The sequence below is a fragment of the Microcaecilia unicolor genome, unplaced genomic scaffold (assembly GCF_901765095.1).
Source record: "Microcaecilia unicolor unplaced genomic scaffold, aMicUni1.1, whole genome shotgun sequence".
In the NCBI taxonomy this organism is placed as follows: domain Eukaryota; kingdom Metazoa; phylum Chordata; class Amphibia; order Gymnophiona; family Siphonopidae; genus Microcaecilia; species Microcaecilia unicolor.
The window spans coordinates 18,045-35,433 of record NW_021963026.1 but is presented as its reverse complement, the minus strand read 5'-3'; the positions used below and the strand labels follow the sequence as shown (position 1 = coordinate 35,433).

Below are 17,389 nucleotides of genomic sequence, written 5' to 3'. Positions count from 1 at the left end.
GGTCGCTGCATCTAAAAAAAGATATAGTGGAATTAGAAAAGGTGCAGAGAAGGGCAACGAAAATGATAAAGGGGATGGGACGACTTCCCTATGAGGAAAGGCTAAAGCTGCTAGGGCTCTTCAGCTTGGAGAAAAGGCGGCTGAGGGGAGATATGATAGAGGTCTATAAAATGATGAGTGAAGTTGAACGGGTAGATGTGAAGCGTCTGTTTACGCTTTCCAAAAATACAAGGACTAGGGGGCACGCGATGAAGCTAAAATATAGTAAATTTAAAACGAATCTGAGAAAGGTTTTCTTCACTCAACGTGTAATTAAACTCTGGAATTTGTTGCCAGAGAATGTGGTAAAGGCGGTTAGCTTAGCGGAGTTTTAAAAAGGTTTTGACGGCTTCATAAAGGAAAAGTCCATAGACCATTATTAAATGGACTAGGGGAAAATCCACTATTTCTGGGATAAGCAGTATAAAATGTTTTGTACTTTTTTGAGATCTTGCCAGGTATTTGTGACCTGGATTGGCCACTGTCGGAAACAGGATGCTGGGCTTGATGGACCTTTGGTCTTTTCCAGTATGGCAATACTTATGTACTTATGGCTGCCATGCTTTGTGTAGTTTGCAAGCATTTAAAAATGTTATCAGTGCAACTGGTTATAGAGTAGATTATAATAATCCAAATGAGATACAATCAATGCTTGCACAATAATCTTATAATGTTTGCATTTATTAAAATGTTATATACCTCCTAGCTTCTTCAGATCACGGCGGTTTAAAATTAAAATATACAATAATTTAAAAGAAAAGAACTCAATTATTCAAACAGATAAAATCCACAACTTTCATATTAAGAACACTCAGGGATCCTTTTACTAAAGTGCGCCAAAAAGTGGCCTGCTCTGGTGTAGACGAATGTATTGGACGTGTGCAGGTCCGTTTTTCAGCACACCTGCAAAAAAGGCCTTTTTTGTCGAAAATGGACGTGTGGCAAAATAAAAATTTGTGCACGTCCAATTTGGGCATGAGACCTTACCACCACCCATTGACTTAGCGGTAAGGTTTCATGCATTAACCGGGCAGTAATCGTCAGCACGCATACACTGCCGATGACTATCCGGTTAACACTACGCAGTAGGTAGAAAATAAAAAATATTTTCTTCCACGTGTATCGGAAGCGCATAAAAAATGGAATTACCACCCGGGGCTCGCGGTAGCTGGGTGGTAGTTCCAAATAGGCGCCAACGCGACTTAGTAAAAGGGTCCATCATATTGCAGATTCGTCAACAAATTTTCTTCATCTCTCCCTCATCGGGAAAATCAAATGCCTACCACAAAAAATAACTTTTCAGCAACCTTTTAAACTTCATTAAATTTGCATCTACTCACACAGATTTTGGAAGTCCATTCCATATCTTTGGTGTTAAAAAAACATAAAAGCTCACTTTCGCATAGATTTCTTCCACTGTGCCTTTGCCATATTAGGTACCCCCATCCTAAAATCTTGCAATGATCTGAAAATTCTAAGCGGCACATGGGGCTAAAGGTACTCAAATAAGAAGGTTGCAGTTCATAAAAACCTTTAGATTCTAATACAAGAATTTTAAACCGGATTCTATATTCAATAGGCAACCAGTGATAAAGCGAAGATACTTACCTGTAGCAGGTATTCTCCGAGGACAGCAGGCTGATTGTTCTCACATGTGGGTCGACGTCTGAGTCAGCCCAGGAATCGGCAAAGTTTTGCAAGAAAAAAGGGAAGTTTTGCCAGTCTTCTGGCGCACGAACAGTGCGCACTGCGCATGCGCGGATTACTTCCCGCCCATCGTGTGAGCGTGCCTCCTCAGTTTAATCAAAAAGTATAAATTCAAATAAACAACAACAACTCCAAAGGGGAGGTGGGCGGGTTTGTGAGGACAATCAGCCTGCTGTCCTCGGAGAATACCTCCTACAGGTATCTTCACTTTCTCCAAGGACAAGTAAACTGCTTGTTCTCACATATGGGGTATCCCTAGCAACCAGGCTCACTCAAAACAATGAACATTGGTCAATTGGGCCTCGCAACGGCAAGGACATAACATAGATTGACCATGACAACTAAGAGTGCAGCCTAGAACAGAACAAAATTGGGTCTAAGGGGGTGGAGTTGGATTCTAAACCCCGAACAGATTCTGCAGCACCAACTGCCCAAACCGACTGTCACGTCGCGTATCCTGCTGAAGGCAGTAGTGAGATGTGAATGTGTGGACTGATGATCATGTTGCAGCCTTGCAAATCTCCTCAATGGAGGCTGACTTTAAGTGAGCCACTGACACAGCCATGGCTCTAACATTATGAGCCGTGACATGGCCCTCTAAAGACAGTCCAGCTTGGATATAAGTGAAGAAAATGTAATCTGCTAGCCAATTTGAGATAGTGTGTTTTCCGATGGCGACTCCCCTCCTGTTGGGATCGAAAGAAACAACTGGGCAGACTACCTAAAGGGCTTTGTCCGCTCCACGGAAAAGGCCAATGCTCTCTTGCAGTCCAAGGTATGTAAACTGCTTTTTGCCAGGGTGGGTATGAGGACAGGGAAAGAAAGTTGGCAAGACAATTGACTGGTTCAGATGGAACTCCGACACCACCTTTGGAAGGAACTTAGGGTGCGTGCAGAGGACTACTCTGTTATGATGAAATTTGATATAAGGTGCATGTACTACCAAGGCCAGAAGCTCACTGACCATACGAGCTGAATAACAGCCACCAAGAAAATGACCTTCCAGGTCAAGTACTTCAGATGGTAGTAATTCAGTGGCTCAAAACGGTGGTCAAGTGCAGGTGAAGACCGGTTGCTCTGTCCTACTTATTCCCTGCTTGCCTACTGCTTTAGTTCCAGTCCTGTGGTTCCAGTTCGATTGTTCCAGCTTTGCCTGTCTACAGCTTCTCCTGCCTTGATTTTCAAGTTGTTTATAAACATTTTCTTCTGTGAACGTTACAATATACACTCCATTCCCAGATATACCCTTGGCAGCTGATCACAGTCCTTCCTCAGGATTTTCTTCCGTGAACACCAAAGAGAAGTATTTGTTTAGCATATTCCCTTTATTCTCATCATGCTAAAAATAGCTGTTCTCAGCATCTTTCAGTTTTACAAATCCATTCCTAGCTTTTCTCCTGTACCCAATATATGTGAAAAAAGTCTTGTCACCTCTCTTTACATCTTTAGTCATTTTTTCTTCTGCCTATGTTTTCGCTAGCCATATTTCCTTGAGTTTAACTGGGTAATCATTTCAGTAATCCTCTGGTTGCATTCTTCTGTATTTCTTGAGTGTAGCCTCTTCTGCCCTTATTTTTTTTTTTTTGGCCACTTGTATGAAGAAACATATAGTCTTGCAGTTTCCCTTGTTTTTGTTTACTTTCCTTGCATAAAGAACTATTGCCATATTTATAGCTTGGAATGCTGCCCTTCCACGTCTCCTATGCCTACCCATGCCATCAGCACCTTCAGTCTGAAAATCAGTAAATTGAGTTTTCTGCATCTCCACTCCACTTTTGCTCTTATATCAACCTATATCGTGTGATGATCACTATTGCCTAGGGGGACAACTACCCAGACATTTGAACACTTCTTCCATTTGTGAGCACTAGATCCAGAGTCACCCTTTCCCTCATGGATTCCATCACCATTTGTCTGAGCAAAGCACTTTGACAAGTATCCACAATCTCTCTGCTTCTTTCCGATTCTGCCAAGGAGACATTCCAATCTACATCAAGCAAGTTGAAATCTCCCACCAACAGCACCTCCCCTTTCACTCCAAGCTTATGGATATCTTTGATCAGATGCTTGTCTCCATTTAAGCTTGAAGTCTGTAGATAAAACAAGTGTAGATACACATTCCATCTTTTCTTTCCATGATGATCCATATAGCTTTTTTCTTTCCACAGGTTCTGTCGCTCTGATATTATTTTTCACATACATTGCTACTCCTCCAAGATTTCGGCACTCCCTATCTTTCCTAAAAAGATTATAGCTAAGTATGGTCGCATTTCATTCATGGGAATCACTGAACCATGTCTCTGCAATGGCAACAATATCAAAGTCTTCCTCAAATATCAGGGCTTGCAAATCTTGAACCTTTTTACTTAGGCTACGAGCATTTGTGCTCATTGCTTTCCATGTGTTATTAAGTGAGTTTAGATTTCTGAATTCTCTTGCTTCTTTTTGTCACCTCCACCCTCTAGTTTACATGTCTAGAAAAATAGTCTAGATTTCTCCCCAAGGATCCTTTTTCCTGTCATAGAAAGATGTAGCCCATCATTACAGTATATAGCCTGCTATTTTTCCACATACTACTCCATCCTCATGTATCTAAAACCTTCTTCTTTGCACCAGGCTTCAAGCCACTTATTGAACTCCTCTGTTTTACTTATTCTTTCCTCTTCCTTTCTATATGTAGGAATAACTTCAGAAAAAGTTACAGTCCGAACCAAAGATTTGAGTCCCTCTCCAAGCTTCTGGATGTTCTCTGCTCTCCAAACTCGCTATTGTTGACCAGGTCATGTGTTCCCAGGTAGATTACAATACCAACATTAGAATCCTTACTTTCTTCTCGGAACATATTCAGTATATGGTTGGTACTTCTAGATTGGAACCCTTGAACTGTGTTCTTTAGTTAATTCTTCTTATAACAGAGTCTTGTAGCAGTAATAATTTTCTGCTTTGAGAACATTTGTCATTGTTTTTGGGAGGTCCTTTGAATTGAGTTGCATTCCTTGCCTCTGGCTCCACCTCAGCTCTTCTTTTCTGATCATCATAATGCTCCAAAGCAGCAAAGGAATTATATAGAGGCAAAGATTGGGAGGGTGAATGCCTCTGTGAAACAGGTCATCATCTACCTAAGCCTACTATGCCCCATCTATTCCTTTGTTGTTTTACTCTCTGTGGCAGTGCTGGTGGTAAATTGGCTGGGAATTGGGTAGTTCTGGATGATTCCTTAATTGCTGCCAATTCCTTCTTTAGTCAGTTGATTTCATTTTTCATAGCTGATATTTGGAGACAGATGGGGCAAGCTCTAAGGTTCCAGATGGTTTGGCTTAGGACCAAGCCACAAAAAATATTGCATTGACTGAAAGTCATGTTGATATGATTAATAAGTGTGAGAAGGTACACCATGTTAAGGGATAATCAACAAGCAGGATAGTCCAGTAGAGGGTTTATTGAAGATAACTATTTTTTGGCTTTTCCATATCGGGAGAGCTAGCCTAGGGGTGAGAAGGAGAGGACTATAAAGCCAGCAGGAGGACAGAAATATAGCTAATTATAGCAGAAAGGGCCTCTGCAAATGAGAGGGAAGGAAGTTTTTTTTTTTTTTCATTTTTCTTCTTGTTCAGGTCTAAAAAATCCTGAGAGGTATAGAACAAGCAGAAGTGAATTGATTCTTTACTCTTTCAAAAAGTACAAATACTTGGGGACAATCAATTAAGTTACAAGGAAATACTTTTAAAACAAATAGGAGGAAATATTTTTCACTCAATGAATTGTTAAGCTTTGGAACTTTTTGCCACAGGATGTAATAACAGTAGTGTATCTGGATTTTAAAAAAAGGTTTAGACAAGTTCCTGGAGGAAAAGTCCATAGTCTGCTATTGAGACAGTCATGGGGAAGCCACTGCTGGCCCTGGGATTGGTAGCATGGAATGTTGCTACTATTTGTATTTCTGCCGGTACATGTGACCTGGATTTGCTGCTGTTGAAAACAGGATATTGGGCTAGGTGGACCAGGCTATTCTTATGTTATGTTGGATAGATGGAGGTAAAGTCAGCAATGTTCTAGGAAGAAATTAGAGAAAGACACACAGCTAAGACAGCAGTATAGAATCTATGAATCAAAGAAAACACAAAAATTTGATATATAGATTCAGAAAAGCTTGGCTTTCAGGCTTGTAGTGCTTCTCAGGAATTCTCAACTCTCCAGGAAGCAGCTCCTCCCTTACAGATAGAGACTCTACTAGGCACCAGGTACAACAGGAGCCAAATTAATTAAATTAAACTTCAATCAGCTCTGCAGTAGGAAGAAGTTTCAAACACAGGTCTTGAAATAAGCACTCTCATTGAACAGTCAATTTGAGCACAAAAAACTCACAAGGCAAAAGAATAGTTATAAAGTCAGCAGGAGGACAGAAATTATAGCAAATTATAGCAGCAAGCAGCTGTAGTAAATTCAAATTTGGATTTAATTAGTCCACAGAAGTCACATGGAGACCATCAAGCCCAGCATTCTCATAAACAAAGCTAATATCTGCTGACTTCATTATCTCTCCCATTGCAAACACAAAATGTTCATGGGATGACCACAACATAAGACCATGAACAGGTGTTAGATGGTGGCAAACAGAGCAATTGCCCTGGACCCCATGCCACTAGAAGACCCAAGCCCGCCTCAAGTTGAAGGTGGCATACCCTGCAGGGAGGCTTTGAGGTTCCCTCCCCAGGTTCTGATCTAGGCCCCTGCATGATTAACACCGGCCCTAGCTTAAGATACCCTAAACATAGTTAAGTCAATTCACACCTATAGTGGGCCATGAAACCAGTATCTAAATTCAGACCTTGGGTAATTGTATCCAGCTACAGATTATCATTCAAAAGAACAGATACCAGAACAGAGCACTTACTTCATGTAAGATTCCAGGTCTATATTATTAAGCTCCAAGTTCTTCTCATATTGTTTAGCATAAGCACAAAGGGGTATTGTTGCCTTTCGTACAGCGTTGCGGATAGTATTTCGCAGTTCTTCCACAGGAGGCTCATGTAAACCCACTGTCTCCAGTAAAGGCGTACTACTGATGAACATATCCTCCAGGACGAACTGAAATCACCCAAAAGAAGAAAATATTTTAAGCAAGGACTGTTTATAGGCTCTCTCAGTAATTCTGAAGGTTCTCTCCAATATGGTTACAGATGAGCTTCAACAAGAAATGAGGTGAACGGTCTCTTCAAAGAGAACAGGAGACAGAGATGAACTTTCCCATTAAATAAGCAAAAGAGAGAACATCTTTAATTAAAACTAACAGCTAGAGTTACTAAAGTCCACTACCACTTTAACGCTCATTATTTTACCCACAGGTAAAATAGGACCAAGTTACTAATAAAGCATGTTACTGCTGTCAGCACAAATTAATAACACTAGAAGTAATTTTCCCGGGAAAGAAAAAGGGCACCTTTTTTTAAAAAACCAAGTTATTTACCATTGCAAGTGTTCTCTGTGAACAGCAGGACAGGAACCCTCACAGATGAGTGACATCATCTGAGTAATCCCATAAAGGAAAACTTCCCATAGCTTTGACTTCAACCACACTCATGTAGCACTTTCCATATTAGGCTGTATAAAGAGAGGTGTGACCAGCAGAAGAAAGGGGGTGTTGATGCCCCTGTATAAGTCGTTGGTGAGGCCCCACCTGGAGTATTGTGTTCAGTTTTGGAGGCCGTATCTTGTTAAGGATGTAAAAAGAATTGAAGCGATGCAAAGAAAAGCTACGAGAATGGTATGGGATTTGCGTTAGAAGACGTATGAGGAGAGACTTGCTGAACTAAACATGTATACTCTGGCGGAAAGGAGAAACAGGGGTGATATGATACAGACATTCAAATATTTGAAAGGTATTAATCCGCAAACAAACCTTTTCCGGAGATGGGAAGGTGGTAGAACGAGAGGACATGAAATGAGATTGAAGGGGGGCAGACTCAAGAAAAATGTCAGGAAGTATTTTTTCACGGAGAGAGTAGTGGATGCTTGGAATGCCCTCCCGCGGGAGGTGGTGGAAATGAAAACGGTAACGGAATTCAAACATGCGTGGGATAAGCATAAAGGAATCCTTTGCCGAAGGAATGGATCCTCAGGAGCTTAGTCAAGATCGGGAGGCGGGGCTGGTGGTTGGGAGGCGGGGATAGGGCTGGGCAAACTTATACGGTCTGTACCAGAGCCGGTGGTGGGAAGCGGGACTGGTGGTTGGGAGGCGGGGATAGTGCTGGACAGACTTGTACAGTCTGTGCCAGAGCCGGTGGTGGGAGGCAGGGCTGGTGGTGGGGAGGTGAGGATAGTGCTGGGCAAACTTATACGGTCTGTGCCTGTGCCAGAGCCGGTGGATGGGAGGTGGGGCTGGTGGTTGGGAGGCGGGGATAGTGCGGGGCAGACTTATACGGTCTGTGCCCTGAAGAGCACAGGTACAAATCAAAGTAGGGTATACACAAAAAGCAGCAAATATGAGTTATCTTGTTGGGCAGACTGGATGGACCGTGCAGGTCTTTTTCTGCCGTCATCTACTATGTTACTATGATATCATATTGGCTGCGGAATATAACTCAAGGCAGGTGGGAAGATTATATGTGGATTTTTGAATCAAAAGAATGTGGAAGAGAATTCCTTTTACCAGATCAGACTGGATCGACCACAAAGATAGGGAACTCCTGAATTGTTCAGTGACCTGAATAATGAATTGTAAACTGTTTGTGGCTTGGACCCACTGGGAACATAGGGTACATTATGCCTGTCTTATTTTGAGAAGACACCAAAAGAGTTACATGTATAGTTAGTGTAATATAGCTTGATAATCTCAACATGTGCCATGCTAACATCTGCTGATTTATTGTTATTTTCTGCACCATGGATACTAGCGTGATGATCCTGTCTGAAGGAAAAAAGGTCTTTGCCTGCTAGCACAGCTCCAGTGAATACTAGTTATGTTGAAGTGCTCAAATGGGATTTTGGATAATTTATGATGAACCCTAGAAATGCCAGTATCCAGATGTTTTTGCCCACTGTCATCGAGCTCCTTCCTGAGATGAGCTATTGACCAGCCAGTCACTTAGATAGGGAAATACATGCACTCCCAGTTTGCACAGATGCTACACCAACATGGCTAAACATCTTGAGTCTGGTATTTAAAGGTACTATCTGCTGAATATACTTACAGACCAGCTCAGCACTATCCAGATAGAGCTGGGGTGGGTGTGAGCAGAGCCAACAGTTATCAGGAAAGAGATAATATTCAGACTGCTATCCAGATAATGGATTATGTAAAAACTGTAACCTCTTCCCAACCAGTAGGTTTTCTAGAACAGATACTGCTTATGTCTCTATTGAGCTGGTTATGGCTGAGAAGCAGGGTGTGGCTTTAATGCTCTCAGCTGTCTTGGGCAAGCGCAAGGTCCCTGTTGTAACTGCCAGGAACAAAAGGGTACAGAAAGCAAAGTTAATCCAAGGACACATATTGCCACACGTGGGTGACATCATCTGATGGAGCCCAGCACAAATGCTACTCAGCATTCTAGGACTTTCAGAAGCTTTTGGTAGTGCCACACCATGCATACACAGGTGCCTTCCTGCCTGATGTGAGCACACGGAATCAGCAGTATAGTAAAAAAAAAGTTAAGGAATAACTCCTAAGAGAGGCGGGACAGGATGTGGCAATATGTGTCCTGCTGTCCTCAGAGAACACCTACTACAGGTGAGTAACTTTGCTTCCTCCAAAGACAAATAGGACATTTGCCACATATGGGAAGCCCTAGCTACCAGGTTCACCAAAAACAACAAAGAACTGACAACAGGGACTTGCAACAGGCAAGGCAAACCAGGAACCAATCAACCTAGAACGAATATATATATAATCCTTATATGTGGGTACAGCCTGGAACACAATAAAAATGGGCCTAAGAGGGTTGAATTGGAATCCAGAATTCAAACAAATTCTGTAGAACTGTCTGACTGAACCGACTAGTGCGTCGGGAATCCTGCTCAAGGCAGTAATGAGATGTGAATGTGTGAACTAAAGACCATATTGCAACTTTGCAAATCTCCTCAATAGAGGCTGACCTCAAGTAAGCTACCAATGCAGCTGTGGATCTGACATTATAAACCATGACATGACCCTCCAGAGTCACCCTAGCCTGGGCATAAGTAAAGGAGATGTAATCTGCTAGCCAATTAGACAATGTGCATTTACCGATGGCTGTCCCCATCCTGTTTGGGTCAAAAGATAGAAAAAGCAGGGTGCACTATCTATGGACTTTAGTCTAGAAGGTTAAGGCTCACTTACAGTGCACTTTCAACAGAACGCCCATGAGATTTCAGGGAAAATGTAGGCAAAACAATTGACTGATTAAGGTGGAAATTCCTTAACACCACTTTCGTAAGGAACTTAGGATGCGTGCAAAGAACTACCCTGTTATGATGAAACATGGTATAAGGTAGATCCACTACTAGGGCCTGAAGCTCACTGATCCTACGTGTTGAAATGATGGCCACCAAGAACAAAACTTTCCAAGTCAAGAACTTCAGGTAGCAAGTATCTAGTGGCTCAAAAGGAGCATTCATTAACTGGGTAAAACCTAAATTGAGGTTCCATGATGCAGTGGGCAGTCTGATTGGGGGTTTTGTGAGAAGCAAATCTCTCATGAATTGAATAACTAGAGGATGTACATATATGGGCTTACCCTCTACATTGTGATGATAAGTGCCAATTGCACTAAGATGAACCCTTAGAGAGTTGCTCTAAAGGTCAGACTCAGAAATGTGCAGAAGGTATTCAAGCAGTTTTTGTGTAGGGCAAGAACAAGGATTTAAGACCTTGCCCTCACACCAGATGGCAAACCTCTTCCATTTGAAACTGTATGACCTCTTAGTGGAATCTTTCCTGGAAGCAAGCAGTATCCAGGAGACATCTTCATGCAGTTGGAGAGAAGCAAACTCTACACTCTCAACATTCAAGTCATTAGGGCCGGGGATTGGAAGTCTGGCTGCAAGAAAAACCCCTCATTCTGAGTGACAAGGGTTGGAAAGCACTCCGGTCTCCACTGCTGTTCTGAAGCTAACTTCAGAAGTAGAAGGAACCATATCTATCTCGGCCGGTTTGGGGCATGAGAATCATGGTTTCCCGATCCTGCTTGAGTAGAGAGATGTGGTAGCCGTGTCAGTCCACTTTTAAAGGTAATCAATAGAAATAGAATAAAATAAAACATGTTTAGAGATCACTCTGTCTGCCAGGCTGTTGTCTTTCACAGCTAGGTATGTGGCTATGAGCACCATGTTGTGGCTGTAAGCCCAATGCCACATTCTGACCACCTCCTGATACAAGAGGTAAAAACTCGTGCCTCCCTGCTTGTTGACATAGTACATTGCAAATTGATTGGCTGTTGAGCAAAATTATCCTCATCCAAACACACAATCTATGAAAGCCTTTAGAGCAGTGGTTCCCAAACCTGGTCCTGGAAAATCATTTCCTCCTATTTGTTTTAAATGTATTTCCATGTAACTTCCTCAAGTGTCCCCTAGTCTTTATACTTTTGGAATGAGTAAAAAATCGATTTACTTCTACTCATTCTACACTACTACTACTATTTAGCATTTCTATAGCGCTACTAGATGTACGCAGCGCTGTACACTTGAACACGAAGAGACAGTCCCTGCTTGACAGAGCTTACAATCGAATTAGGACAGACAAACAGGAGAAACAAGAGATAAGGGAATATTAAAGTGAGGATGATAAAATAAGGGTTCTGAACAAGTGAGCAAGGGTTAGGAGTTAAAAGCAGCATCAAAAAGGTAGGCTTTTAGCTTAGATTTGAAGACGGTCAGAGATGGAGCTTGACGTACCAGCTCAGGAAGTCTATTCCAGGCATATGGTGCAGCAAGATAAAAGGAACGGAGTCTGGAGTTAGCAGTGTAGGAGAAGGGTGCAGATAAGAAAGATTTACCCAGTGAACGTAGTTCCCAGGGAGGAATGTAGGGAGAGATGAGAGTGGAGAGGTACTGAGAAGCTGCAGAGTGAATGCACTTAGGGTATAAAGTGTGCTTCCTCTTTATCTTGCCTTGACAGGTACATAAATACTCATTTTCTTCTACTAATAATAAATTAGCTCTCATATTTTTATAATATCTGAGCCTTGTGCTCTATTCCTTTTGGTGTGTATTTTGGGCTGAAAGAACTTGGGTCTATAGTTGGAGGGATATTTGTTACACCTAATCTAAATACCGGCGTGCTACCTTTTTCATATTTTGCGATCATTTGTTCTTAGTGTTCTTAGTTTCCTTATTGCCTGCCCTCTACCTGAGGTGAGGTAACTGTATTAGCCCTACAATATTCAGATCGGGAAAGTCTTTCTCCACCCTCTTTCCTTTCTACTCAACTCCTGTTTGGCTACCTTCAAATCAGAAGTGTACCATACTGCTAATTGTTTACATTTAAAAGATATTCTCATTGGAGCAAAAACATCTAGTGAATTCTTCAATCATGTTCATTGGCATTTAAATCCTTAATAGATTCCAAATAAGGCAACCATAGTCCCTCAATTCCTCTACTATATATTTCTTATAAATTCGTGGCCTGCACATTGGCCAGTAATTTTTGACTAAAAGAAAGGACAAATTGATCAGATTATAGTTCAGATGCACAGTGAATTGATAAAACTAATTTACTATATAATACAGTATCAACGAATATCAGGTCTAACATAGGTCCATGAATATGTGTCTGATAAAATTTGATAAAAACCAAGCAAACTCGTAAAAATTTAAAATTTGCAATGTATTCAGGACTATCAGTTATGGGCATATTAAAATCTTCCATTAATATCAATTTTCCAAACTAATCTGAGTAACAACTAAACATTCAATTAATAGTGAATAATCTTTATGTAACAATCCAGGAGGACAGTAAATAAGCTCCAAATACCATTTACCGACAGATTCTATCAATACTTTATAAATATACAAGATCTGTATCTCTAGCTTTTTCAATGGAATATTCCATCTAAAGACCACCAACATTCCCCCTTCTACTTCCAATCTTTGTTATGGATATGGTACCATTGCCCTGAACAAAACACCAAATTTAGAGAACTGGGTGTGGTAACCTCATGTTTTCGTGTGTTCTCCATATGCAGTTTCTTCCTTGAAAGGCAAATCCTGGTTCACTGCAATACCCATGACCTGATCCACTGAAAATGGACTACAGTATCAAAAAAATAGTGCCTGGAACTTAGTAAAAGCTGTTCAAGGCACAATTTACTACACCCTGCATGAATTTTCTGCATGTTTTCAAGGACCCACACACACTGGTAACTAATAATTGATGGTTTATAGGTAAAGAAGCACTGGGACTGCCAGCATCATTTTGAAAATGGCACTAGAGGGGTAGAACCAAGTAAGAATTGCTCCTGTCCCTGAAGACCAGGGCTTTTTTTGAGGGGGTACTGAGTACCGGTACCTTTTCTATTGTCTGCCAAAATTGACCACTGGTCACCAAGTTTTAATGAACAAACTCAGGCTCTACACACCAACTCTGCCTTGTCATAGATTCTGTGACTGGTTTCAGAGGGCCTGGCTATTGTAAGGTGGGTCCCTCAGTGATCACCCCACCCCTGAAGGGTGGCCTGGCATTTGAGTACTGGCACCTTTTTCACTAGAAAAAATGCACTGCTGAAGATTCAGCACTAACCTCCCCCCTCCCCCCCCCCCCCCCCCCCCCCCCCCCAGATTTCAGGGGGTAAGCTTGGGGTGAGTCTTGGGAGTAACAGATACTATTTTTGAAAAGGGGATACTTTGATGCTTAAGGGGAAAGACGTGAAACATAGGAGGTCGAGTTTAAGTACTTATTTTATTTTAACTGGGTGGGAGAGTGGGGGAAATGTGGAGAAACTCATCCATGAACCACAGGGACATTTTAAAAAGGATTTATTTGCCTTTTAACACCCCAGGTATACTTTTTAAAAAGTGGTTTTATAAATTTCTATACCACACAATCTACCGTTCTTGGCAGTGCAAAACAAAACATACAAAATCACTGTAATACAACAAAGCCATACAAAATCACACATAAAATAGACAATCGCTCCCTTCACATCACCGACCTGACATTTAACAAAATGGCATAATCTACGACCTAATTAACTACTTAGATAATCTGAGAAGGCACACTGAAAGAGATATGTCTTTAGCATCCATTTCAACTGATTCAAAGATCTAATCATTCGCATTGTTTGAGGTAACATATTCCACAATAAAGGTTCCATTATATAGAAAATTGAGGCTCTATATTGTTGCAAACGCACCACCCATAAAACAGGTAATTCAAATAAATTCATTGTAACAGAACTTAAGGATCTAACTGGCAAATATAGATACAGACTAGCAGAGATAACAGATGGCACAGTTTACTACTTTAAATACTAGTAACAGTAGTTTATATTGAATCTGAAAATTCTATCGAGAACCAATGCAGCTTCATCAATATTGGAGAGATATGATCAATCCGACTCAACCCAAACAAAATTTGAGCAGTAGCATTCTGTGCAATCTGTAAAGCTATTAATGTCTGTTTAGAAACTCCTATTAAAAGACTATTACAATAGTTAAACTGGGGCATCGCAATACTTTGAATCACTAATCTAAAATTCTCAGTTGTCAGAAAGTCCCACAGACACCTATCTTCAATTTCATGAAAATGGAAGCCTTGAGGGTCACAAGGGTCAAAGGAAACAAATTTGAACACCCCAAAAGTCTGTACTTCTTGTATGTCAGGACCTACTGGGCACTGTTTTTATATCCTTTGAACCACCTGGAACTCAGAAATGATGAGGTCAGTATTCGAAAGCAGTTAACTGGATATTAGCACTATGGAGGCAATTTTATAACTGGACACTTCCATTTAGGAGTCTGAAGGTGGCTGGTAGGAACCTATTCTATAACGGAACTTAAATGCCTAGATTCTGTTATAGAATACTAGTAAAAAAAGGCCCGTTTCTGAGACAAATGAAACGGGCGCTAGCAAGGTTTTCCTCGTAGTGCATATCTTTGAGAGAGTGTGTGTGAAAGTGAGTGTGTGAGAGAGAGAGAGAGAGAGAGAGAGAGTGAATGTGCGAGTGTGTGTGTGTGTGTGTGACAGACTGAGAGTTGGTGCGAGTGTGTCCAGATGGGGCGTGGCTGAGGGCGGGTGTATGAGTGAGAGTGAGAATGAGTAGTGTGAGGGGCTGCAACAGTACAGGGCTTCAGTGTTTCCCTGCCACACAGTGAGCTTCAGAATTGGAGGTGAGAATTATTTATATAGATACATACGTAACAGCTTTTAACAATTGGAGTAGTGTCAGTTCATTGTATTTATCTTAACACTTCCTATTACCACTTTCCACATTCAAAGATTTTGCTCAGAAAAGTGGCTTTGCCTCACAAAAATTACAAATACACTTCCCTGAAGCCAAAAGACCACGCGGAGCTTCAAAATTAATTAAGTTAAACATTCTCCCCTCACACATTCTTTCAGTAATACATTCCCATAACAATACTTCCTTTTATCTCTTGACTGTAAGACCATAACACATGTCTTATTCAGTCAAGAGACTCTCCCAACTGCATAACACGGCAGTTTAGAACCCTGCCCGGGACTCAGACAGAACTCTGTATGCAGCTCTGTCAAAGTTCTGGGAACATGCTGCACTTTTCTTATTTTTTCTTCTTTAAAACTTTTAACACACACATTTTTCCTCTACTTTTTTTCCCAGCTTCAAATATACTAAAAAAAACAAAACTCCTACCCTTTCCCAAAGATGTATCTTGTTGCACAGACCCATCTTTCGCTGCTTGGCTGTGGCCAAGAGCCTACAGCACCAGGGTCTCACTTTCAGCCTTGTGCCAGCTCCAAGACTGCCTCCCGCACTGTTGCTGCCGTCCCAAACAGCTCGGCTCAAGTCACTCCACCAGCATTGTTCAGGAGGCTCTTTGAAGCTCTCCCCATCTGACCTGAGGCAATCTGTGTCGGCGTTTCACCCCGGAACCGGACTGACACTCCAAACACTGCCGGTTCCAATGCAGGCCCAATCTGTCCCCTTCCTGTGCATGCGCAGCAATGCCAACTCACGCTGCCATTCTTTACTTTTTCCTTCTGCCGAGATGCTGAACAACGTCGGCCCACAGAATGCTGCCCTGACACTGCGGCTCTCCATTGATGCTCACCAGCACTCCACTGGACCACCGAGAGACCAAACTCTGCCGTGCCATGCCACGGCCGTAGCACTGCCAACTCGGCTCACGCAGCAATGCTCCAGGCCGGCTCCGGTCCTGCACCCACCCCGGACCTCAGATAAAGGTTGTGACGTCGGTCGTGACGTCATCACGGTCGACGTGAGGGCGTGAGAGAGAGACAGGTATGGGCACTGGAGAGGCTTCACCACCATGAATCCACGAACCCTTCACGAAAGTGGGTGGAGCTTGGGTGGCTTCATTCGAACGCTGGGGTTGCGAATTATGTCCACATGGGGCGTGGCTGAGGGCGGGTGTATGAGTGAGAGTGAGAATGAGTGGTGTGAGAGGCTGCAACAGTACAGGGCTTCAGTGTTTCCCTGCCACACAGTGAGCGTCAGAATTTTTGGAGGTGAGAATTATTCACACAGGTAGAGCTGGTGTAAGTTAAGTGCCTAATTGTGGCAAGGACACATGTTAACTTACATCATTCTGTAAATTATGTGCATATGTACCCATGTTCCTCCCCTGTGTATGCCGCCCTTGCAAATATGCGCCATGCAAGTGAAGTGGGTAGATGCAGAATAGTGTTTAGGCAGCATGCTAGCATAAACGCACTAAGAATGGAGTTAGTATTCTAAATATTTGCTCGCTGAATGAGTGCGTAAATAATAGCACTCAGTTTATAGACTTGCTCTTCACTTGGACAGTGCCACTATGCAAATTGTGCCAGAGCAGAGTGTGGGTGGAACGAAGGCAATCCCAGAACTTTACAGGACAGTAAAGATATTCAGTCTGCTATCCAGACAACTTCAGGCACTTGGAAGGCTGTCCTAAGACTGAATATTACTGCTATCTGAATAAGCTGTGGTGCTGACTGCCTTAACTCTCTAGACAGTGGCACTGAATATCTGGATACGTTTTCCCACACCAACTGCAACAGCTATTTGTCACAGCTACTACAGCCTTGCCCCCATGCTCCAATTCACCTTCTGTTCCATGGCGGGGTGGGGGGCATCAGGGTCGGTCTCTGTGGCTCCTCTGGATCCCCCAGACGGCCTCTCAGTGATGATGGGCCACCGCAGTGCCCCCCCCCCCCCCGCCAAAGATACAGGCCACTCCCACACTGAGGTCACTGGAGCCGGCCAGCGCTGATCCCACTAGGTGCATACACGCACTGAAGAGCAGTTCTTAAAGAGCCAGTAGCAGTAGCACCGGGATGCATGCTGAGAACATCACTTCCTGCGTAAGCAGTATTTTAGAAAGTTCCTGCCTCCCTACCAGTGTCTTTGAAATGAGTCGTCTAGCTTGTTTAGGTGAGCGTTGCAGCCTTTCTTCAGTCTTGCCATGTTCTAGTATTCAGTTCAGCTGTGTTCCAGTCTTCCATCCAGCATGTTCTAGTTCATGTTCTCTG

The 17,389-nt window shown here is 42.4% G+C and overlaps 1 protein-coding gene across 1 annotated transcript in view; it reads right to left on the bottom strand.

Moving 5' to 3' along the window:
- Nucleotides 1-17,389, bottom strand: part of LOC115458777 (dynein heavy chain 1, axonemal-like) — a gene marked incomplete at its 5' end in the record, with an annotated part of 332,737 nt that overhangs the window by 299,715 nt on the left and 15,633 nt on the right. The window contains 1 exon segment of the mRNA XM_030188593.1: nucleotides 6,641-6,834. Coding sequence (XP_030044453.1) covers nucleotides 6,641-6,834 — 194 coding nt within the window.